Source organism: Penicillium canescens, assembly GCF_028828765.1.
Source record: "Penicillium canescens strain IBT 15451 chromosome Unknown utg000003l_segment0_segment0, whole genome shotgun sequence".
Lineage (NCBI taxonomy): Eukaryota > Fungi > Ascomycota > Eurotiomycetes > Eurotiales > Aspergillaceae > Penicillium > Penicillium canescens.
Window position 1 is genome coordinate 1,584,146 of NW_026703965.1, and position 24,344 is coordinate 1,608,489.

The 24,344-nt window shown below is 51.3% G+C and overlaps 10 protein-coding genes across 10 annotated transcripts; 6 read left to right on the plus strand and 4 right to left on the minus strand.

Annotated features, from left to right (window-relative positions):
* Positions 1–694: 694 nt before the first annotated feature.
* Positions 695–3,360, minus strand: N7446_004038 (uncharacterized protein; the record flags this gene model as incomplete). The annotated part of the gene is made up of 2 exons (XM_058512787.1): positions 695–3,080; positions 3,134–3,360. 2 exons carry the CDS (start codon positions 3,358–3,360, stop codon positions 695–697), a joined length of 2,613 nt encoding a protein of 870 aa, XP_058374116.1.
* Positions 3,361–4,922: 1,562 nt separating this feature from the next.
* N7446_004039 (snoRNA-binding rRNA-processing protein UTP15) lies at positions 4,923–6,554 on the plus strand (the record flags this gene model as incomplete). The annotated part of the gene is made up of 1 exon (XM_058512788.1): positions 4,923–6,554. The coding sequence occupies one exon, from the start codon at positions 4,923–4,925 to the stop codon at positions 6,552–6,554; it is 1,632 nt and encodes a 543-aa protein (XP_058374117.1).
* A 181-nt stretch (positions 6,555–6,735) lies between these two features.
* On the minus strand, positions 6,736–7,680 carry N7446_004040 (phytanoyl-CoA dioxygenase family protein; the record flags this gene model as incomplete). Its single annotated transcript, XM_058512789.1, has 1 exon — positions 6,736–7,680. One exon carries the CDS (start codon positions 7,678–7,680, stop codon positions 6,736–6,738), a length of 945 nt encoding a protein of 314 aa, XP_058374118.1.
* Positions 7,681–8,233: 553 nt separating this feature from the next.
* On the plus strand, positions 8,234–8,863 carry N7446_004041 (uncharacterized protein; the record flags this gene model as incomplete). The annotated part of the gene is made up of 1 exon (XM_058512790.1): positions 8,234–8,863. One exon carries the CDS (start codon positions 8,234–8,236, stop codon positions 8,861–8,863), a length of 630 nt encoding a protein of 209 aa, XP_058374119.1.
* Positions 8,864–9,175: 312 nt separating this feature from the next.
* On the minus strand, positions 9,176–10,495 carry N7446_004042 (putative sulfate/molybdate transporter; the record flags this gene model as incomplete). The annotated part of the gene is made up of 1 exon (XM_058512791.1): positions 9,176–10,495. One exon carries the CDS (start codon positions 10,493–10,495, stop codon positions 9,176–9,178), a length of 1,320 nt encoding a protein of 439 aa, XP_058374120.1.
* Positions 10,496–10,987: 492 nt separating this feature from the next.
* Positions 10,988–11,536, plus strand: N7446_004043 (uncharacterized protein; the record flags this gene model as incomplete). Its single annotated transcript, XM_058512792.1, has 1 exon — positions 10,988–11,536. One exon carries the CDS (start codon positions 10,988–10,990, stop codon positions 11,534–11,536), a length of 549 nt encoding a protein of 182 aa, XP_058374121.1.
* A 1,426-nt stretch (positions 11,537–12,962) lies between these two features.
* On the plus strand, positions 12,963–17,515 carry N7446_004044 (putative ABC multidrug transporter; the record flags this gene model as incomplete). The annotated part of the gene is made up of 3 exons (XM_058512793.1): positions 12,963–13,613; positions 13,671–16,006; positions 16,066–17,515. The coding sequence occupies 3 exons, from the start codon at positions 12,963–12,965 to the stop codon at positions 17,513–17,515; spliced, it is 4,437 nt and encodes a 1,478-aa protein (XP_058374122.1).
* Positions 17,516–18,425: 910 nt separating this feature from the next.
* On the plus strand, positions 18,426–19,436 carry N7446_004045 (uncharacterized protein). The gene is made up of 2 exons (XM_058512794.1): positions 18,426–18,825; positions 18,884–19,436. Exon 2 carries the CDS (start codon positions 18,888–18,890, stop codon positions 19,284–19,286), a length of 399 nt encoding a protein of 132 aa, XP_058374123.1. The 5' UTR covers positions 18,426–18,825; positions 18,884–18,887; the 3' UTR covers positions 19,287–19,436.
* A 422-nt stretch (positions 19,437–19,858) lies between these two features.
* On the minus strand, positions 19,859–20,896 carry N7446_004046 (uncharacterized protein; the record flags this gene model as incomplete). The annotated part of the gene is made up of 2 exons (XM_058512795.1): positions 19,859–20,677; positions 20,738–20,896. The coding sequence occupies 2 exons, from the start codon at positions 20,894–20,896 to the stop codon at positions 19,859–19,861; spliced, it is 978 nt and encodes a 325-aa protein (XP_058374124.1).
* Positions 20,897–23,469: 2,573 nt separating this feature from the next.
* Positions 23,470–24,290, plus strand: N7446_004047 (uncharacterized protein; the record flags this gene model as incomplete). Its single annotated transcript, XM_058512796.1, has 2 exons — positions 23,470–24,046; positions 24,124–24,290. The coding sequence occupies 2 exons, from the start codon at positions 23,470–23,472 to the stop codon at positions 24,288–24,290; spliced, it is 744 nt and encodes a 247-aa protein (XP_058374125.1).
* Positions 24,291–24,344: the final 54 nt, after the last annotated feature.

The following is a 24,344-nucleotide window of genomic DNA, read 5'->3' on the forward strand; positions in this document are numbered from 1 at the left end:
CCTGAGATCAATAGATGGGCACGACAACCAATAACGAACCTCCAAAAAAGAAAAAAAGTCCACCGGGAGCTCCGACGTTCGGGTCGAACCCGGACTCGCACTGTACGGTACGGCCAATACAGTAGCAGCAGTGTTTTACCACTCAGCTATTTCGGTGGGGTGTTAGAAAGTAGGGATAAAAGTGGTTGATAGAAGGTTGTTTTGCGTCCCAATTAGGAAGGTAGGGCTCCTCCCATATATACCACCACGTGACCTATCTACTGTATATGAATCACGTGCTACACCCCCATAGAGCTCGAAAAGCAGGATCTGGAATATTATACAAGCTTCAGGGCGGGCGATATCAAGCCACCCAAGGACAGCGTAAAAAAGCACGACAGTATCAAGGCTACAACAGAAAAAAAAAAAAAAAAAAGGAATAAGAGCAAGAAACAAGAATCAAGATTCATTTCCACAAGGTATCATCGGCTATTCCGTTATGTGTACATGACCAAAGATGTATAAATCTCACAAACCAAATCCAAGAACCCCAAGCCAAACGCCATCTTTGCCGGATATCGAGAAACAAAAACAAACGCAATCTGAAAAGCAGAGTCGAAGAGAGCCCCAACCGGGATATAAGATCAAGAAATAACCCAGGAAACGTCGCAGTACATAAGTACATAAGTCATAACATGCAAAATCAGAAAAGAGTTTAACTGGCGTAGCCCATAGAAGCTGAAGACCTAGGTACGTATTTGCGGATTGCTCCACGACCAGGACTACAACCTGCCGAGCCGATATCGATCGTACTTAGTTCGCGGCTCAAGGCGTCCATGCGGACATTGCCGTTAGGGTTCCCCGACATGACAGGGTAGCTTGGGTTGCCGTGGGTGATTGGCACCTTTGAAGGGATTGGGGGTCCTGTGTTGTAGTCGTAGAGTGGTGAGCGAGCGCTAGGCGACGGAGAGACGGAACCTCGAGAGGAGCGGGGACGCTCGGTTGATGTTGGTGTGCTGTAGCCACGGCTGTCTGTGTAGCTGTCGGAGCGTCCATGTGCATAATCCATGCGGGGTGGAGTGCGGACCATTGATCCTGGGCTGGCGTGTACGTGTGCTGGTGCGTACTTTTTCGGCGAGCGGTCGTATGTGGTCTCTGTTTTGAAGCCTACACGAGGGGGACCTGGTGCACGGGAGGTGGTAGACTCGTTTCCTCTTGATGTTGGGCGGGGCGAATGCTTGAAGCGGATAATGACCTCGGGTTTGCGGTTCTTTCTTTCTGGTTCGGGGGCCCAGGTATCGGTGGGGAGATGGTCAGACGGATCAATCTCACGTCCATCGTCTCCGATAATTGGCTGATCTACGTCTCGTGGAGGCTCGCTTTGAGCGCGCACCAGAGAATCTCTGGAGTGGGAGGGTGAGTCATAGCCTGGAGAAGGGTCTCGGCTGGGGGGACGAGATGTATGAGGGTTGAGGGTGCTGTAAGAGTCGGGTGAGAAAGGGATTGAAGAACTACCACGACCATCTGAAGATGAAGGTCGCGGACTGACGGACTTCCTCGTCACTGCGCGCATATCAGGGCTCACAGATCCAGACCCACCTCTGCTGGAGGGTGGTCTCTCAGCAATGGGCCGCGGAGACGTCCGTAGAGGGTGAATAGGAGCTTCGTAGAGAACAGGTGCTGAGACTGGAACCGGTGCAGGTGCCTCAGACAGCATCATCTCATCGTCCCAGTGTGAACTGCGTCTCCGAGCCGACCTTTCAAATGCTGCTCTCTCGGATGCATCTTCTGGTTCATAGCCAGCAACCAAGCTTGCTGGCACGGCCGGGGAATGCCCCATTAGGTGGGATGGCGTAGACATAGATGACGGCAAGTTGGTTGCTGGTGGCCGTGAAGGAGTTTGCTTGGGGATATAAGGCACGTAAGACTGTGGGGAAGTTCTCGTGGCGCGCAACTGAGAATGCGACTCTCGAGATCGGTGAAGTGGTGGTGGAGGTGGCATCATCCCATCCTCATCTTCATCCTCAACTCGGGGTTGCATTGTGGCGTATTCTGGGTGATGTTCAGGACGGCCGGTTATTTGGAGAGGCCTAACGGAGTGCGGGTGGTATCTAGGGTCATCCACTGGGCCCGAAAAGGAAGCCGACCTAGGGAAGTCTTGAGCTGGCAGCTCATATGCATGTGTCACAGGCCCATAAGCCGCAGGATCAGGGTTGTAGCGAGGGTCTTCAACATAGTGATCTTGATGTCCGTGGTTGTACATTCTGCCCCGCATATCTGCCTCATACACCGGCCCTTGCCTAGCTAACCCGTAGTCTCGAGAGGGTGGCTGATCATAATCGGACTGGCTCCGCGGTTGCTGAGGACGCGAGTCATACGGGTCCTCGGGGCCTTCCTGGGCATGACATGGGATTTCATGAGTGGTTCTTCGTGAGAGAGGCGCCACGGCTTGCTCTTCCCATTCTTGCGTGTAAGCATCAGCACCGTCGTATCCACCCCGAGACGGGGGCAGAGACTGGGGCACGGGAGATGGTGCACGATACATGGATTCCTCGTATGCAGGCTCCGAGGGTCTCGGGGCGTATGCTAGAGGCTCTGGAGGAACAGGCATGGGGTTTGCATGCTCAGGAATTGCCGGTCTGGACGGAACTGGGTGTTGAAGAGGGGGAGGCGCAGAATGGACGTGTTCAAGCGGCGCTGGTCGTGCTGGAGCTGCAGCTGGAGCTCCAGGTGGGCCACTGGGCAGGGGACGGCGCTTGACGTCCTTTAATTGCCGAGGACCAGACACTCCAGTGCTGCTAGGTGCGCTGGGGATCTTACCCTGGACCCTGTCCGCGGCTTCTTGTCTGCGTTCAAGCACAGCCTCATCTTGCTCTCGCGTGTCGTAATAAGTCATTTCAATTCGAATATCTCCTGCATATTTTCCACGGCATTGCAATGGGTGCCAGTGGTCGTTCTGGCTTCCACCAGGAATGATCAAGTTGTGCAAGTCGATCCAGGTCTCACCGATCATGTCGGTCTTCTTATCGTCATTGAATACCGAGACCTTCAACTTGAAGTAATCTGGGGATTCGTGTACGGTGAATCGGAGCTCCGAATCCCTAGACAATCGTGTAAGCGCACATCCCCTCCGCGATTCGTTGCTCTAGCTTACCATCGAGGTGTTTGTCCTCCCCGCAGGTCTGTTTGTGTTTTCTTTGCTTCCTTGCCCAATCTTGCTGCACAGTAAGGGTTCTGCTTTCCCATCGTCTTGCGGTTTGGAAGGTTCTTCGCGCGATCAATGATCGCAACCAGGGTACCGATGATTGGGCCATCGACCGAGATATCGGCGAAGATGCCGGCAGCATGGTTGACCTTGGTGTGGGTGAGTTTGGTCGACATGGCGTTTGAGTCCCAGGTGTTCAGAAAGACTCAATCACCCCAGTGTCTCAGGAAGTGCGAGAGAGAAGAAGAAAAGAAAGAGAAAACATAGAGCTGGAATGTCTACGGTATTGGCGGTGGCTGGGGTGTATCAGATCAGGTGGTCTGATTGGTTGTAACCCCTGGCGCCGGCGTCTGGACTCGGGTGTTTTACCATACGTGACCTTACATGTACATCACAACAATGAGCTACTGTTGCGTCGCTGCATTGATGCTTCACTTCCCTATTCCTTATATCGGGTCTACTATTGCCTATATTCACTTGTTCACTTATTAACAACAAACATGGATAACTGTAGCTTCAATTCCTTTACACCCAACCCCTGTCAGGCACTTTTGTGGATCTCGATTCCCAGCCACCTCCAATTCAGACTTGCATTCCCGTAGTGGGACAAGGAAAACACAGCGATTGGCGATCAGGTCCAGATCAGATCGTCATAGACACTTTACAGTACTTCTTGAATCCGGTTTCCGCTGTGAGGTTCTGTCAAGCTGTCGCGGCTCCCCCACCTTTAGGGTTGAGCTGCATCCCGATGGATCTGCTACCCCCCACCGCATCGCCATAGCGACCACTGATTGAGCCAGACATACAGGTGTAAACGTCTTGCTGTTTATTGCATATCCACCTTGCGATCTCATACATTGTCAATATTACTGAGACAGTATTGTTTTAGTGTACTTATCCCCTGCTCAATATAGAATCGTATGATTTAATTATGTTGCCTACCTCATTGCCCCATTCCTTTCATCATTTTATCATTTAGCCCCCAAGATTACTATTATTAACAGGGTGGAAACCTGCACAGATCTCGGCTGTGCTAGGCTGGAAAGTCAATGGAAAATGGCCTTGCCGGAGATTTATCTACTTTCTGGACCAGCTGATCACCAAGGCGGGTCTCTCGTACCGAGCACGTTGATGTGGAGATGGATATCCTGGGATGAACTATGTCAAATGTCAGCTATATCACATAGATGCTATGCAGGAGTGAGATAGTGAGACCCAGGATGCTGTAGAAAGGCCCAGACTTCTGAAAAGCCGAGAAAGCCGGAAAACTATGAATGATTTAGCACTTTGTCCACAATCCAACAGCCCAAGCATGAGGTGGATGTGCTGGGCGTGGAATGTTCCAAGGTCGAGCACTAAGTTTCTTATGTGTCGCAAATACCGATGTGAATGGTCATATTTGGCCCGAAGTTTACCGTAGGTTCATATGTTACTCGCTTATGTTTTCCATCTATACTTGCAAGGTTTGGTCTGGAATGGGGAGAACGGGGATGATATTTCTGCCTTATGGCCTGAGGCTGCCAATTTAACTGTGGCAGCCTAAGGCCCGAACAGCTACCGCCACCATTCCCGATTGGGCCAGACGAACTTTTTTGATCGGCAGAAAAAAGATGGACTTCATGAACTTCACGATAACAAGATATTCGTCGGGGGCCCAGCTCTACCATTAATTGCTCCAACCTAATCACCTTCACTCTAATCTTCTCCATCCGACTGCTCTTTGATACACACTGCCACCATGGCAGCCCCCGTCCTGCCTCTGCAACAGGTCAAGCTCGCCTCGCTACCCTCGACGCAATTAACGCCGGAACAGCAATACTGGCGCACCTTCAAGAACCCGCTTCTGATCCCATCGCCAGCCAATGGTCCGGTAAATCTCATCACTCAGCCCGCTGTTCCTTCCTCCGCTGCGGCCTTCCCATCTCTCACACAACCGCCTGATGTCTTCACCGTGACAACGGGTGCCCGAGTTCAAATCTACTCCATTCGCACTCGGAAACTTCTACGGACGATCACCCGATTCGATGATACTGTGCGCGGCACCGACGTTCGTCCCGATGGCCGCGTCTTGGTGACTGGTGACGACACAGGTTCCGTGCAAGTTTTCGATGTCAAGTCGCGCGCTATTCTGAAGACATGGAAAGAACACAAACAGCCCGTATGGGTGAGCAAGTTCTCGCCCAGCGATCCCACCTCCGTTCTCACAGCCAGTGATGACCGCACTGTCCGTCTGTGGGACTTGCCCTCGCAAAACAGTGCGCGCACCTTCGTCGGCCACAGTGATTACGTGCGCAGTGGTGCATTCATGCCCGGCTCAATGGCCTCTTCTGGTCTTGTCGTGTCGGGTTCTTACGATCGTACTGTGCGCCTGTGGGACCCTCGCGTGGCGAGCCGTGCCGCTATGACTTTCAAGATGGGTGCGCCAATCGAGAGCGTGCTGCCCATGCCTACGGGCACTACAGTTCTGGCTGCGGCTGATAATAAGATCGCCGTGCTGGATATCGTGGCCGGTAAGCCATTGCACATGATTCAAAGCCACCAAAAGACTGTCACTGCTCTTGCGCTGGCTTCTAATGGTGAGCGTTTGCTCAGTGGTGCGCTCGATGGACACATGAAAGTCTTTGAGACCACAGGGTGGAACCCTGTCTCTGGTTCTAAGTACCCCTCGCCCATTTTGTCTCTGCGTGCGATCACTTCTGGAACCGAGTATGAGGACAAGCACATTGCTGTGGGTATGCAGTCAGGTCTGCTATCTATCAAGACCCGTCTCTCTGGTCAACAAAAGGCCAAGGAGAAGGAGCGCCGGAAGGAAATGGCTGCCCTGCTGGAGGGTAAGCTGGAGGAGCACGACCGGGAAGTCGCAAAGAAGAACAAGAAGCTCCGCGGCTCTGGATGGGAGAAGCGTCTGCGTGGACGCGATTTCATCGGGGAGGGCGTGGAAATCGTCATTGAAGGCCAGGACAGCAAGAAGCGCAAGAGAGAACAGCCATGGGATCACGATCTCCGCAAGGCACGCTACTCAACTGCGCTGGACACCGTTCTTGCCTCTTCCGACACCACCGCCCAACTCACATGTCTCACTGCTTTGCGCCACCGCTCCGCCCTGCGCGCTTCTCTTAAGGACCGTGACGAGATTACTCTCCAGCCGGTTCTCCAGTGGGTCCACAAGAGCATCCGCGAGCCCCGTCTGGTCAACCTCAGCGTCGAGGTCGCCATGAACCTCCTCGACATCTACTCTGGCAATCTCGGTCAGTCAACGCAAGTCGACAAGATGGTGCAGCGGCTTCACAGCAGGGTGCGCAATGAGGTCGAGATGGCCCAGCAAGCATGGCAAACAAAGGGAATGCTCGACATGCTAAAGGCAACCTGATTCGTTCCGACTATCACAGCTGACTTGGAGTTCGGGGTGTCTGGGATTTACACACTCGGTGTACATGGCGGGCCATCAAATTTTATACAGGATTTGCATAGAATAAAAAAAGTCGACAGTATTTACAAGCATTCAATGACTATGTATCAAAATCATATCCATCCTCAAACATCACCTAAACCTAAACACAAGTCTCCAATTTCGAAAAACCCCCAGCAGGAGGCTGCAACCAATTCCGCTCATCATATTCCCACCCCTCCCCACCCTCAATAACATGAAAAGTATAAGCAAACCGACTCCGGTCACTAGTATTCTTCTCACTCTTATGCAACACGTTCCCATGAATAAGCACCAAAGACCCAGCCTTAATGTCCAAAATCTCCAAATCCTCATCAGAAGGCTCAGAAACCTTCTCCTCCTCCATCCCCCTCGGCAATGCAGGACCAGCGTTCTCAATAAACTCCGTGCCCCCATCCCCCTTCCTCACAAATCGCCGCTTAATATGACCCCCCTTCCGCCCGGTATGCGAACCCTTCCACATCCCCAGCGTACCATTCTTCGGGCTTGCATCTTGCAACGCATACCACCACCCAACCGCCGAAGGAGGATCCGTATATAAGAATTCAGAATCCCGATGCGAAGGAACCGCACCACCAATAGAAGGTTGTTTGAGAATAACCATAGACTGCAGCACGCGCGGGTCCGCAAAGCCTAGCGACTTCGCAACGGCAGCATTGCGCTCATTGAGTGAGACGGCCTTGAAAGGCGGCGATAAAGTGTGTAGAGAATGCCCGATTTTGTTAACGGCAAGATTCTTCGGTTTTAGAAGTGCTGCACGGCCGGTTACAGGGTCGGGTTTTGTGCTGAAGGCGTCGGGCTCGAAGAAGAAGCGGATCTTGTCGCCTGAGTTTAGGAAGTAGTCGTCGCCGACGTGATTGGTGCTTTCGTCTATGCCATCGCCCGTTGTGAATTGCGTTAGGGGGTGGGTGTCTAGCGGGAAGTCGCGGAGGAGGTTGTTTGTTTCTGTTATTAGGGTGTTTGTTTCTGTTGGGGTGAGATAGTCTGGGAGTACTAGGTACCCGTTTTCGCGGAAGGAGGCGACTTGGGATTCGGTGAGGCCGGACATGTTGGGGTCTGGGTTGGGTCCCAGGTGGTTTAGGGTTGAGGGATGAGGGGAGGAGCGGGGAGAGATAAGCGATTTTGATATTGAACTGATTGGCTGGGGGGTCCGTGCGCCGAGATCTATAGGATGCTTCATGTCCGTTCAGCTGTCATTTTGGTTCGTGCTTCACACTGGGATATTATTCCAGTCCTCTCAGTTCTACCGACAGGTCTCCGAGCGTTCTAGCCTCCTCCAAAGTCCAATCAAGACTGTCGCCATAGGAGGCAATGATGCAAGCGGCAAGTAGTGCTTGCCACAAAACAGCCACGGACTATATATATATATATTGAAACGAGCAAGTAAGAAACAGAATCAAAGTTATCTACTGTACATACATTACGAATCCATGCAGCGCCGGCTCCGCATCTGCATGAAGCAAAACACAATCCAAAAGCTCTCAACTATACCAACAATACATAAACATAACACCTAATTCACCAACAACAACTCTTCTGGCGGAGGTGGACCGGACCAACCTTTTTATCTCGCACATCCACTCAGCGCGCCGTTCACGAAGATGCCCGAATCTTTCACAAGTTCATCCTCATACTTCTACAGTTCCACAACCAACGGCAACGACGGCCAAGCCACAACCGGTCATCGCTATGCAACCACCTCGCACACCGAGTCCGACGGCACAACCATCGTCCGTACAGCCCACCAGGACCTCGGCCAGCCGGCTATGATCGAGGAACGTCGGTATGATAGTACCGGCCAGGAACAGCTCGCACTGCGGGAGCCGGCAGGTGTGGGTTCTACCTCGGCGGGAACTTCGGCTGGTGGTGTGAGGCGGATTACGGCTGTAGATGAAGACGATGAGACGCCGACGCCGACGACGCGTACGACGCCTGGTCTTGTTTCGCATTCTGGGCTGATCCTTGCTGGCGGCGCGGCGGCTCAGTTGCTTGATGGTGATGGGGATGACTTTGATATAGGTGTGCAGCCCAGGGATAGCCGAGTTTTTGATCCTATGACTGATGCTTATTACCAGCTTGGCGAGTTTGAAGTTGACAATGTTACCGGGCATCATCAAAGGACGATTGGTCGTGGTACAAGGAGGGATGTTGAGTCGAGGCAGTTAGAGAATCCTAGTACTGGTGCGCGGGTGCCAATACAGACTGGGTTTGATGTCAACAAAGTGATCTAGGACTGGGTGGGATGATACAGTATAACCATATGAATTGCTTCTTATATACTCAAAACACAAAATACAATCATTTGTCGAGAGTGAATGTCCAGAAATATGTAATCTTTTGAATCCCAATTTGGCTTGCATGGAATGTGCAGCTCAACCGGTCTCCCAAAGATGCGACGAAGAGAAAGACACTTGAGTGTTATAGAATATAGACAGGAAATCCTCTGTACAAGGGGTTGATGCCGAAAAGAGGCCTGCTCTGTAAGGCAGATGTGCAAGTCTGCGGATAATGTATGGGGACCGCAACCATGTTCATGGAGAAATCTAGTCGCGCAACCGTAGACGCCCCTCCGACCAACGGCTCCGCGCCTTCTCCCACCATCCAGGAAGCTCATAGGCACAGTGACACACGATTCCAGCAATAAAGCCGATAGCATCGTTCTTGAAACCGACCAGCATTCCTACTGTGACCATCATGATAGTCCAGCGACGGCTTCGTTCCTCGTCTGTGAGGATAGGACCCAGATGCTGCTCAGCACTGGCCAAAAGACCGGTCCCTGCCTGGTTGAGGTCCCGAGCACCAGTAGTGTTAAGACTTTCTCCAACGCTAAGCAGCTCCACACCAGCAGCGATAACCATAACACCGAGGAAGGCAGAAGGGAAACGTCGCAGAAGATCAACCAACGTCTCGCCAAATAGGAAGCCGATAATAAGCTTCAGCACGCCAAGGAATATGACACTTGCGCCGGAGCGGGCGCCGAACCGATACTGAGCCGCAAGTCCACCAGAGCCATGGCAGACGGGCATCGCACCGAACCAACACCCCAGTAAGTTCATACCAGCCACACTAATTCCAACATGGGTGATGGATGGGGTGCGCACGTTTGGCAGCAGGTCATGAGCGAGATGAACAACTGCAACAATGGAGTTCAACGTCGTCAATGGAATCTGACCAATACCAGCATCCACAGCACCAACACGCCATTGATGTGGTGTCGGAATCAGAGCAAAAGGATGCCAAACCTCGAAGCCGGGCATATGTCCCGCCAGCACGGTGCGGATAATGGCAAATACCAAGCCCAACACAAACACGGCGAGGGCATACGGTACTCGACGAAAGACATTAGTCAACACAAGCGCCACGAAGGCAGCGATCGCCCAGAGACGGTTATCCGCCCAGGACGGACTGATCCACCCCAATGGGTGAAGCATGTTCCCACAGGCGGCGATGATCAGAGACAACCCCGCGCCAACCTGGATACCCTTGATAACAGGGATAGGAATAACATTGGCGAACCAATGTAGGATCCCGGTTACACTGAAGAGCAGGATACAAGCACCGACGAAGATGCCCGCCGCGGCGATCGAGCCGTTTGAGAAACTACGCGCGATGGCAACGGCGGCGATAGCTTTCATCGGCTGAACTGGTAGCGGGATTCCGAAAAATAGACCTGTTAGTATGTTGAAGACGCCCGAGAAGACTAACGTGCTGGCGAGGGAGACGGTGCCATTCGCCGCTAGGGCGATGGCGATTGGTAGGAATGTGCCCAGATCACCAAGAGAGCCTGAGATCTCGGAGACATAGTGGTGTTTGAAGGTGCGCAGGTTATAGGCGTTTATATCTCGTAGGGATTGGACCGCCATGGCTGGGGAGGTGTAGTGGAACACCGGGAGGACGTTGGGGGCCAAGCCTGTTTATCAAGATCGGAGGTTGCCGAGCCCCGCACGTACCGCACTCAAATCCTGTTTAGACTATTCCTCTTTCTATATTTGTTGCCCTTATAGGCTTAGTATAGAGGCATGCTTTCCGAGGTTATTAGCTATGGTGGCCAATTATGTCATTAATTTATGACAGTGCCACTTTCCACACGTCAACGTTCTTCCTGGGCTGCGCAGAGACAGACCCTAACCTCAAGAGCCTTACAACGCTGCTTGATTTTATGGGCAAGCAAGTTATTGCTTGTGGCCAGCCGTCTCTTGGCATGTCCGCGAGACTTTGCAATAACTATCTGTCTGGGGAACAGCGCAGGAACCACAAGCATTGGTGGGGAACAGGTTGCATATATTCGCGTGCCTCAAGAAAACCCATCATGGATCCATGCGCCCTCATCCATTCCACCCAATTTGCTCGTTCTCATGGCAGACATATTCCCCACGGGATATTTCTGTGCTTCTCGCTTTCTAAACACATTATCGGCAGAGGAAGCTAAATCAAGTGCCACGGCTGTGGCTTGGTGCGGCCCGTTTGGAATATGCGCTATTGCAACCGCGTTGACACGATACGATACCGTTTTTGCCACATGGTCCCACCTTGCAGAAGCGGAGTGTCTAGGTGCAAAGACGCTGTTGCTCACTGAAGAACCGGGCGCGGCTATCGAGGCTGCGACCGATGGACGCGGTGCGGATGATGTGCTCGAGTTGGTGGGAACACTTGATGCCATGCGCCTCTGCCTGGATATTTTGCGTCCGTTCGGTAGTATCGGCAGCGTGGGTGCTCAGACGGAAACAGTTGCTCTCGAGGGTCCGGTGCTAGACGGTAAAAATGTGACCATCGCATGGGGACGGTGTCCTGTGCATGGTATCTTCGAAAAGGCCCTTCAGACACTGGGCAAGGTACGAGACAAAATGTCCTTCTTAGGTGAATGCTCCATGAAACTGGAAGAGGCAGCGGAGGCATATCGGTAATTCAATGACCAGAAAGTCCGGATGGTCCTCAAGACTTGCGAACTTACTCGTAATATCCTGTGGGGTGCCAAGAAGCTTAATGAATCCATTGTTAACGACCGAAAGCATCACGGCTTCGAGGTTGTAGCCCGTACGGATGCAAGTCTTGCTGCACAACTAGCCCGGTCGGACAAGCTCATTTTCATTGGCCAAGCAAAACAAACCACTCTTCTCACTCGTAAGACAGTAAGTTGACCGCGTTCACTTTTTTCTGGGTCTGATCAGATATGCTAGAAAGTCAATATCGCATTGAATCTTGCCAAGGAAGATCAATGCACTAGGATGCGAACCGGTTGCACTTCAAGACTGCAATCTGAACTAGCTGAAGGACAGGTGCATGTTTCAGGCACTGTACAATTCCTAGGCAAGGACTGTATACAAGTCACTGCTGGCGAATGCTTCCTTTGCGCCAAGGCGGGCTAAAGACGATCCGACGTAGATAAGGAAAGGGAGCTGAAATTGTCAGAGGGTTGCACGAATGGGGGATGACGCGAAATTAAAGAATAGACCCCTTGATAACGTGGCATGGCATGTCCTAGTGTCATTTAGGTCATAGCTCAGGGGCGCTAGGTTCCCAGGATTTTCTGAGGGTCTTGCTATTTTTGAAGAGCTTTACAATACTGTAGTGGAGATATATCCGGGTACCGTATGTCCGCCTGAGCCATCCGGGCGGATTTAGGACAAACCAAATCCGTGATGTGGGCCCGCCCTAGCGGGCCCTGAGAACCCGAGCCGAGAGACCTGGCTGGACCATATTCGACCGAATTTTCATCCGAATGGCAGTTCATAATGATTGGAATAGCTAAGAAAGAAAAAGTTAAAATGCATGAATTTGCAGACACCCTAATAAATAGACTGAAAGACCGAAGTGAGGGGAACACGATTGTAAGCGACGGATGATCCTTGCAAGCCCTCGCAAGCTAGAGTCAAGCCGGGCGATCTTGACCCCGGCATACTCCGTAAGTAGATCATAGATCTGGCGCTTATGCACTCATAAATCTCGGAACCTTGGCACTCCGTCCCGGTCCAGGCTCGGAAGCCGCTGACTCAGCGGACCGACTGCCAGCTGGCGGGCCGAGAATTAAGTTTTGCATTTGAGCCGTTAGAAATTTACCACATGTCGGGCCTGAACTAAGTCCGATACGTGAGGTGATGATTCATCGCTCCACCATGTCAAGGCTGAGTCCAATAATAGTTAATAGTTGCAGTTCATCCGCCTCCGGGCCCACATGCATTAAAAGGGGAGTTGACATACCCGAAACGGCCGGACCATGTGTGAACAGACATTTAAATATTAGTTCTTTCCCACCCTTTGATTGTTTTAAGTGCCTCGTTTCAAACTTGCTCTCTCTTCATCTAAATCCTGCTTATAATCCACTGCGTCATCATGGCGTCGGATACAAGCTCCTTCGAGCTGAGGGAAAAACATGGATCTCCACCCAACACCGGCGATCACTCGACCGACACAGAGGACTCCCCTATGACCCTCATCGATGAAGTCGATGTAGAGACCCTCACAAGAATCGCCACCCAACGATCTCGCCGCCAATCGACCTGGGGAGGTGACTCGTTGACCGCCCTTGCCGAACAAGACCCAGCCCTTGATCCCCAATCGGGTAGCTTTGACTTGCGAAAGTGGCTCAAGCTTGCTTTCAAGGATATCAGCCGAGATGGCCCTCAGGGACATACATCGGACGTTATTTTCAAGGATCTCAATGTATATGGATCTGGTGCTGCATTGCAGTACCAAGATACCGTTTCATCGACATTGACTGCTCCATTACGCCTGCCCCAGTTGTTCCGTCACTCTAAGTCGCCTCAGAGGCGCATTTTGAAAGACTTCAATGGCCTGATGAAGAGTGGCGAGCTATTGCTCGTGCTGGGCCGTCCGGGTGCTGGCTGCAGTACCCTTTTGAAGTCCATTACTGGAGAGCTGCATGGTCTGCAGAAGGATTCCGAGAGTGTCATTCATTACAATGGAATCCCCCAATCTCGCATGATAAAGGAGTTCAAGGGTGAACTAGTATACAACCAGGAGGTAAGATTTGCCATACTTCCACTCTCTTGGAATATCAGCTAATGCCTGTCACTATAGGTTGATCGGCACTTCCCCCATCTGACCGTTGGTCAAACACTGGAGTTCGCTGCCTCGACCAGGACTCCCACCCATCGATTCGAAGGCATGTCCCGAGCGGATCACGCCCGGTATGTGGCCGAGATCACAATGGCAGTCTTTGGACTCTCACACACCTACAACACGCGCGTCGGAGACGATTTCATCCGCGGTGTCTCGGGTGGAGAGCGCAAGCGTGTCAGTATTGCAGAGATGGCTGTGGCTCATGCTCCAATTGCAGCCTGGGATAATTCTACCCGAGGATTGGATTCGGCCACCGCATTGAAGTTTGTTGAGGCTTTGCGTCTGTCTTCTGATATCACCGGCTCAACCCACGCAGTCGCGGCTTATCAAGCCAGTCAGAGCATCTACGATGTCTTTGATAAGGTGATTGTTCTCTATGAAGGCCATCAAGTCTACTTCGGAACCGCTGCCGGGGCCAAGTCATACTTTGAGGAACAGGGTTGGGATTGCCCGGCTCGACAGACCACTGGAGATTTCCTCACCTCGGTGACCAATCCCCAGGAGCGCAAAGCCAAGCCTGGCATGGAAAACCGTGTCCCCCGCACCCCCGAAGACTTCGAAGCCGCATGGCTCAAATCTCCTCAATACAAGCAACTGCAGGGCGAGATTGCTGATTATGAAGCGAAGAACCCTATGGTCCAGGATGCGCCTGCAGCTCTTGAACTGCAGGAACGGAAGCGTGGTGCTCAAGCCAATCACACCCGGCCCAAGTCTCCATACATCATCAGTGTTCCCATGCAGATCAAGCTCAATACCGTTCGCGCGTATCAACGACTATGGAACGATGCTGCCTCGACTGTTTCCACTGTCGTCTCCAATATCATTATGGCTCTCATCATTGGTTCTGTATTCTACGGGACAGCAGATGCAACTGCCGGCTTCACGTCAAAGGGTGCAACTTTGTTCTTTGCCGTCCTCCTCAACGCCCTTACAGCTATGTCCGAAATCAACAGTCTTTACTCCCAACGCCCTATCGTCGAGAAACACAACTCATTCGCCTTTTATCACCCAGCCACGGAAGCCATTGCTGGTGTCCTTTCTGACATACCAGTGAAGTTTGCTTTGTCTGTTGTCTTCAACATCATTCTATACTTCCTGGCTGGTCTGAAGCGTGATGCAGGCAACTTCTTCCTCTACTTCCTCATCACATTCATTATCACGCTTGTTATGAGTGCAGTCTTCCGCACACTGGCAGCTATTACGAAGACAATCTCGCAGGCGATGGGTCTGGCAGGAGTCATGATTCTTGCCCTTATTGTCTACACCGGTTTCGTCCTCCCTGTTCCATCCATGCATCCATGGTTCGAATGGATCCATTACCTCAACCCTATCTACTATGCCTTCGAAATTCTGATTGCAAATGAGTTCCACGGTCGCGACTTCCCTTGCTCGAGCTTCGTGCCCTCCTATGCCGACCTGTCGGGTAGCGCATTCAGTTGCTCGGCAGCTGGTTCGGAGCCTGGCTCGTTGACTGTCAATGGTGACCTCTACATCCAACTGAACTACTCCTACAGCTACAGTCACGTCTGGCGAAACTTCGGTATCCTGATAGCATTCTTGGTTGGCTTCATGCTCATCTACTTCGTCGCTTGCGAGTTGAATTCCTCCACCACAAGCACCGCTGAGGCCCTTGTCTTCCGTCGCGGTCATGCGCCTCCCAGCATGCAGGACAACAAGAAGTCCGGATCTGATGTGGAAAACACCAAGAACCCAGTTGTGGCCGAGCGCACTACAACGTCTGATGACAAGGGCATGGGCGCCATTCAACCTCAGACTGATGTTTTCACTTGGCGCGACGTGTCCTACGACATCGAGATCAAGGGTGAGCCTCGCCGACTTTTGGACAATGTTTCTGGATGGGTCAAGCCCGGAACTCTCACTGCCCTTATGGGTGTCAGTGGTGCCGGTAAGACCACTTTGCTCGATGTCTTAGCCCACCGGACTTCCATGGGTGTCATTACCGGTGATATGTTTGTCAATGGTACTGGCCTCGATGACAGTTTCCAGCGGAAGACTGGCTATGTCCAGCAGCAGGATCTTCACCTTGACACTGCTACTGTACGCGAATCTCTTCGTTTCAGTGCTATGCTGCGTCAGCCTGCTTCGGTCTCGATCAAGGAGAAGTACGATTACGTCGAGGATGTCATTAGAATGCTGAAAATGGAGGAGTTTGCAGAAGCCATTGTTGGTGTTCCTGGCGAGGGTCTGAATGTCGAGCAGCGCAAGCTGTTGACTATCGGTGTTGAGTTGGCTGCGAAGCCCAAGCTGCTTCTTTTCTTGGATGAGCCTACCAGGTGAGTTTATCTTGATGCACATCCCCTCTTGATGTGCCAGTAACTAACGTTCTTTTCAGTGGTCTCGACTCTCAGAGCTCTTGGGCTATTTGTGCATTCCTTCGCAAGCTTGCCGAGCATGGCCAGGCAGTCCTCTGCACCATCCATCAACCCAGCGCCATCCTCTTCCAGCAATTCGATCAGCTACTGTTCCTCGCCCGTGGTGGTAAGACCGTATACTTCGGTCCAGTGGGAGACAACTCCAGCACCATGCTTGAGTACTTCGAGTCAAACGGCGCACGTAAGTGTGCCGACGACGAGAACCCTGCGGAGTACATGTTGGGTATCGTGAATGCCGGCAAGAACGACCAGGGCCAGGATTGGTTCGACGTGTGGAAGCAGAGCGATGAAAGCAAAGGAGTTCAGACTGAGATCAACCGTATCCACGAAGAAATGAAGGGCAAGACCGATTCTTCCGATGAGCACGACTCTGCCAAGAGTCACGCTGAATTCGCCATGCCTTTCTGGTTCCAGCTCTACCTCGTCACATACCGTGTGTTCCAGCAATACTGGCGCATGCCTAGCTACGTTCTGGCCAAATGGGGTCTCGGTATGGCCTCTGGTCTCTTCATCGGTTTCTCCTTCTACCAAGCCAAGTCATCTCTCCAGGGAATGCAGACGATCGTTTACTCACTGTTCATGCTCTGCACTATTTTCTCGTCATTGGCGCAACAGATCATGCCCGTATTCGTGACCCAGAGATCCCTCTACGAGGGCCGTGAACGTCCCAGCAAGTCCTACTCCTGGAAAGCCTTCCTGATCGCCAACATGGTCGTCGAAGTCCCCTACATGATCGTAATGGGTGTGTTGACATATGCCTGCTACTTCTACGCCGTCGTCGGAATCCCCGACTCAGCAACCCAAGGCACAGTCCTCCTCTTCTGCATTGTCTTCTTCATCTACGCTAGTACCTTCACTCACATGGTGATCGCCGGTCTCCCAGACGAACAAACCGCCAGTGCAGTCGTCATCCTCCTCTTCGCTATGTCCCTCACTTTCTGTGGTGTGATGCAGCCCCCAACCGCATTGCCCGGCTTCTGGATCTTCATGTACCGTGTCTCGCCCTTCACCTACTGGGTCGGCGGTATGGCCGGCACCCAGCTACACAACCGCGCGGTCGTTTGCTCACCGGCTGAAGTTTCTACTTTCAGTCCACCTTCTGGCCAAACTTGCATGCAGTATATGCAGAAGTATATCAACGCCGCTGGTGGGCAGCTGCTTAACCCGGAAGCCACTAGTGATTGCAACTACTGCTCGCTCACGGTTGCTGATCAGTACTTGTCTTCGACGGGCATCGAATACTCCCAGAGGTGGCGCAACTTTGGTATCATGTGGGCCTTTATTGCTTTCAATGTCTTCATGGCTGTTGTCATGTACTACCTTGTCCGTGTTAAGCGCTGGAACTCCGCTGATATGAAGGAATCCTTCAAGAAGCTCATTCCTGGCAAGAAGTCGAAGAGCGGTAACTAGACTGTCACTCTTTTCTTGCTTGTACTTATCTTTCTCTGTTGATAATTTTTCTGTCTATTTTTTGGGTTGCTTCTTGGAGCGTTTTTATCATGTTCTTATTTTACGTTGTCATTTACCTGCTTGACAGGCGTACATAGATACGATAATTGTTAATTATTTAGACTATACATATGCCACTGCTATTTTTCCCGAATGATCCTTCTTCCCTTTCGCTATATAAAGATCTATACTATCACCGAATCATTCAGACGAGTAAATCTTAGCATGAGTCACCTGAGCAAATAATCTTGCTGGGTCTTGTAACGTGATCACGGAAGGTCGGCCTCAACGTCCAATCAGTGAGCACCTCTGATCATCCCAGTCCGAATTCTAGACCTGGAGAAGAATACCCACGTGGGTGGTCCAGTTTGCAATGCGTAGTCATCGTCTTGTCCTCTCATTTTCCTGGATCACCCCATCCGATCAAGAAAAGCGTTAGGATGGCGCAGAGAAGGGTGGAGACACCTACCCACTTCAAAATGACGCAATTGATGCAATTCTTTTCATCCTGTAGCGCCGAGCGATGCAATTGTACGCCGACAGCACGCCGAGAGGACGCCGAGAGCATTCAGGCACTTCTGCTAGACCATTTGATCTTCATTAATCCCTGTTTGGATAGTTGACTTCACCTCCATATTAATTCTATTACGTGTCGCTATTCTATTCGCATATGATCACAGGCCACCTTCATTTCAAGGGGCAAGTCTAAATATATGTACAACTGGTATAGCTATACTTCTTCAGCGACAAGTAGCGGTAAATAAAGATCTAGAATATACCTGCAGTTGGGGTAAGACTAGAACCAAAATGCGGGGGAATACCCACCGAAAAGAATAATGCCTCATCACGGGAGCACATCATCTGCATTCGAGTTTGCACCTCACTGAAAATAGCAACGCATTTACTAACAGAAACGTAAACGAGTCCAGTCACTTGACCGACTTGCGCGATATTACCTAACAACTCGGTTTGCGTCGGGGATGCCCTTACCCGATCCAGTCAAGGCTTCCGTTTACGATCAAAGTTGGAGTCCAGATCCCCACACTTTTACGTGATTTTACGTGATCTCAACACCGATCCGGGGTTGCCGGTTGCCCCTTTGTCCCATCTTTGAGCCAGCGATGGATCAAATAGCGTCAAATAGCGTCATAATGATCTACGTCCTCCCCCGCGAAATCTTATAAGAGAAGTTCCCCGGACTTGAGAACTGATCATCAATTCAGCCTATACTACGACGGGTACCTTATTTCCTCAGTTCTATACTTCAAAGTGTAAGTTATGACGACACCTCCCTGTCATGTCTACCAGTTACTCATACAATACCTATAGTCAAATGACCCAGAGTCCACCCTCTATCATCATGACCATCCAATCAACACAACACTCCTCAGGCTGGAAATGCCAACAATGCGGACTCCCGGGCGTTCGCGTATCCACGGGCTCCGGTCCAGCCCACTACAAATGCGTCCCATGCAATCGCTCCCTAGGCCTTTGCCCCTGCACAACACCAGGAGCCAGAACGACCTCTACATGCCCATGTGGCGACAGCGATTCCGAATCACCGGGCCTAGAGGAGATTCCTCGTGGCGTCTCAATGCTCTCCGCGAGGAAGGGTTCTCTCAACCCACACAACCCGGACTCGGGCTTCGATGAGGATTGGGAGGCAAATTGCAGCCCTGGCTACATGGTTGCTCGCTTCAAGGCTGAGGGCCATGAGCTGCTTTGGCATTGAACATTTTGCATTTCTCGGTATATTTTTCATATAGCGTGCGCCTTGTTTAATTTATCATGAGTTTTTACTCTATTGTTGCCTGTCAAGGCGATGCTGGGATATTTCCAGTGAAAAGTTACTTTACGTCAATAATGAGAACTATGGTCTTGGACCGATTACTGTATCATGACTATTTGCATAAATCACCATCACCCTATTTAGTCCTGTATGGTTATAATGAGGTATTTTACACACTCCTGTATGATTTTGTAAAAGTAAGGGGCATAAATGTCGTCATAGTGGTGATTGGCAGTCTGAATTTTCGTCCACTCGCATAGTCCTAAAATACTGGTTGCACTACGTACCTGTACCGCTGTCGTGTTACGCTGGAGAAAGGCACCCGTAACAGGTCATAGGATACATTCTGAGTCCAATGTACTCGCATAGCGTATTATAGAGATCATTTAGATCTAGATTAAGAGACCGCTCAGCCTCATTGTTACTGGCCAATTATCGGCCAGGGACACTAGAATGGAAAGAGGAAGTCAAGGAATGACAGGGATTAGCCGGTACATTTATCTAATCTAATCAATCTATGCCAACCAAGTCTGAATCGCAACCTTAAAAGTCTCCTGCAACCAAACCTCCTCAAACCTCAAACCAGTATCAAACCCATGCTCCCCCTCCTTAACAGTAAAAACAATCCGATCACCCGGCAACTCGCTAAACACCTCCCGCGCACGCTTAACAAACTTCTCCACATCCCCAACAGGAACAATACTATCCTGCCGCCCATGAATAATAGCAATCCCACCCTCCGGAATTCTAACCCCCTCCTGCTCAATCTTAACACCAGGGAACCTCACCTCCCTCTCCAACCCCTCAACCCCACGCTCATAAAGCCGCCCAAGGACCCCATAAAGAGTAGCCGCAAGCATGAATCCTAATCGCCCTTGCTCCACAACGGAAGACTCAACAGTGCCCGGAACAACAACACCCATCGTCTCCGTAACAACACTCTCAGGAAGCATCATCCCAAACGGTCCCACAGTCCGCGGCTTAACAAACGCCTCAGAGCACGGATCAACCCACGGATACGCAGCCGTGCAGGACCGGATCTCATCCGGGTGCGCAAGCGCCAGGTACAGACTCAGCAGTCCGCCGGCTGACTCGCCGAAGCTCAGTACCCGTGAGAGATCAGCGTGTGTGGGTGTTGAGTGGGCCGCGAGGAGGGTTGTTAGAGTGGGGCTCCGGACCCAGGTCCAGAAGTCTTCGATGTCACTGTAGATTTCGCTACTGGTTGAGCCTGGGAGCAGGCGGTAGTTTGGGCTAATTATTATTGCGTTTTCTTGGAGCGCTACGTCTGATAGCCACCATGGCCAGAAGTCCATGTAGAGGGAGTCGCCCATTACCTGGTTTTGTTTTGTTAGTACGGGTTTGGATCGGGGAGAGGTGTATAACGGGGTTTATACCAGACCGCCGCCGTGGAAGCGGAGGATTACGGGTCTCTTGCCTGTGAATGGCTTTTGTGGGATGAGGATGTCTGTTCGGATTTCATGGTCTCCGACTTTCTTGTAGGTGGCTTGGATGAGGTCCAGACCGGTGAGTTTGGGGTGCGATTGGATTGACATTGTTGCTCTTATGCCACGATATAATATATTCCAAGTGTGAGATGTACAAAGTAAAGTCTGCAGCGCACAGATGCAGCTACTGGCGGAGATATGTATTTAAGCTTGTGCGGGGAAGCTTACTTTCGGAAGCTTCTATTTTGGGTTTCGGATGTGGGCGGGTTTATAATCAGACAATCGACAGATCGGCAGTCGAACCGGCATTTATTTTCATAAGATGGGGTTTGCAGATAAGGAATTTCAGGTGGTATTTACGTTTGAACTGGGGGATCTCTTGGTATTGTATTTCCGGCTGATCCGCGGGGGCTTCTCGGCTTCGGGGTTATGTCGCCGTGGTAAACAGAGGCAAGAGGAGATAATAAGATCATATTGCGAGCCAATATGCTTCAAAAAACTTGGTTCTTTCATGCAGCCTCCTTCTCGGATGATCCTTTGGTCCAGTCATCTTACCAGACGTGGGGAGCAGGATGTGCAGACACTGGACAGTTGGACACGTATTTAGTGCTGAGATACTAGCGCTAGCCTATTCAGGTATATGAGATGTTCGGCCAACCAACGCGGCTCCTTCTGTAAATGCACGAAGCTCGATGAGGATCTTTTGTCGGGCTTTTATTCCGCATTAGCTACACACAGAGAGGGTTCATTGCGATCCATGATCGGTGATTGGGGCTGACTTACGTGTATTTCAGCCTCACTTGCGGGATTATTATCTCCGAAGCAATAAGAAACAAGCACTGATATTACAGAACTGATCTATTCCTAGTTCATGTAAGGATAAACACGAGGAGATATGTCGGTTATAATGCTCTACATTGCGACCTTCTGGCGCTGGATGAAATGTGCTGTGATGCGGGCATAGCATCATTCAAGCTGAAGGTTAGAGAACCTGTTCAGCTCGGAGGTAAGCTTGACTACACTTGAGCTTGGAGTGTACTGGTGGGATATCGAGGGAGAGAGAGTTCGCCTTGTTGTCTACATAGCGCACAGGGACTAGCTATCGTCCAGGGTAGAGCTGTGTCACGACTCGATACTTGCAAGGAGCAAGACTGCCGCAGGTCAACTGTAGATTCAGTGTAGCTAACACTACAGACCCATAGAGACAAAAAGTCAGAAAGAAGAGAGGGTGAGAATAGCAAGTCGTTCTTTCTCCAGTGCCAGGCCCCCGAGGGGCCAGGCAGAGAGCACGAGGGCGTCATCAACTAATATGGATCTTCTACCGGTACTACGTTAAGTTTAGAGTAGAATTGGAGCTACAGTAGAGAATCAGTCGGCGTCGGGGTGCATGATCATGTAGGAGTCTCCAAGGTGGGAGTGAGCTTCAGCAGGTCGATAGGAAGCAGAATAGCTTCAGGGACATTGTGAGACAATGCAGGATGTCCCCTGTTGAGTCGCAATGGCTGCATTGAAGAACAATGGCTCTATTAAAGAACAATAGCAAGCAATCAGCCAATGGGGGGTCGTCACTATCCTATTCGTGCCGTCCCAATTAGGAAATGACCTCTGCTATAAAAACAATTCTTCTCCCCCATTTTCCCTTTCTCTTTGTTTCTCCCCTCACGAGAGTCACCTCGAGCGAACCTTCTTTGCTTTTTTTTTGAGGAGTCAACACCAGACTCACCTGGAACGATGGAGGGGGACGACCACTCGATATGATCTTCAACATCATCAACACACAACATCAACACACAACATCAACACACAACATCAACACACAACATCAACACACAACATCAACACACAACATCAACACACAACATCAACACACAACATCAACACACAACACCACCATATGTGGGCGTGGGATACAATCAGTGGTCGGATCAGAGGTTCTCCTGCACGGGCGACCGTTTGAGGAGGTCGGGGAGGAAGCGAGTCGAGGGTTGCTTGGCAAGGACACAGTGGGCCCAGTTCTTTAAAACCTTACCTGGAGCTAAGCAACATACAATCGGACTGAGTGACCCTGGCTCGTGGACCCGGCACTCTGATTGTGGGCGAGGGCTCGTTCTTTTTTTCCCTCCTTTCTCCTGTGATGATTCAGTTTTAGATGATGCGTGGATAATCCACTTGGGTGATTCCTCGGGTGATTCTCGCATCCATCGAACGCGCCGACACCTTCGTGATTGCCTGGTGAGCCTGAGCGAAGAATCGGGTTCGACCACTGTTCTGAGGTCCCCCGTCTTCATTGACGGGGTTTCGAAAGGAGATGCGGGACGACGGAGTTTTTCCTTTTTTTCCCTTTTCTTTTTTTCTTCTGTGATGATTCGGTCTTAGGTGGTACTTCCATCTAAGGTGCCTACGTCTTCGTGATATCCTCCAAGCTTGATCGAAGATTCGGGTTCGAACACTGTTCTGAGTGACCCCCGTCTACCTTGCATGTTGCACCTTTTCTGTTCCCCTTCCCTTGAACAGGTGAGTATGCTGACATTGCAGGGACGTCAACAAAAGAACGCCGCATCCACGGATCCGCCACATAGATCGGGAAACCTTATCTCACCTCGCACGGACCACAGCTCAACGGCACTGCACTGACTGCAGTGCAACACAACCACACTCAATTGCCTAAGACACATCACAGCATGGATCCAGACGCCAGTATCCCGACCGAACCCGCCCCCTCCGTTTTCAGCTACGTTCTGTCCTTCCTCCTCGTCGGTGTCGCATGGGGCTTCACAACCCCCTTTATCCGGCGCGCCGCGGCAGACTTCAATGCACGACAGGACAAGCTTGCCAACAACTCCAACTCTACGGAGCGCGGCAGGACGCGTACACAGGAATCGCCGCAGACTGGTTTCACGGATGCGGGTGAGGAGCAGGAGCTGCTTTCTCGAGGGGAGTTGGAGGACGATGGGGTGCGGAGACGCAGCACGAGTCGAAGCGACCAGTCCCGCAAGGCGAAGGGATCTGTCGCAGGACAGCAGGGTGGTGATGCACAGGGTTCAAGCCGCGATACCGAGCTGAGAGACGAGGGACATGATGATCTACCCACACCCGCTTGGAGACGCGAGTCTGGCCCGAAACAGTCTTGGCTGCGTACAAAGGTTGTCTCGATTTTCTGGACTGTTGTCAACCTCCTCCGCACTCCAGCTTACGCCATTCCGTTGATCATCAACCTGACTGGGAGCATTTGGTTCTTCCTTCTTGTTGGGAAGCATGGTATGTCTTTCTCTCCTTGCAAGCTGTCGCTTTTGTCTCCGAGGATGGGGCTCATGATCTTTCTCATTTTGTCACAGAGCTTTCCCTCACCGTCCCTCTTGCAAACTCGAGTGCATTCCTATTTACTGTGCTTGGAGAGTGGTATGTGGAGCGCAAGGTGATTGCGAAGGAGACATGGTTGGGCATGGGCTTGGTGCTGGGAGGTATTGCATTGTGTGTTCATTCAAAGAACCAGGCTTCCTGATTCCTGTACACTTCGTCCTGGGATTATTGTCATTTGACAATTGTCTGACTATTG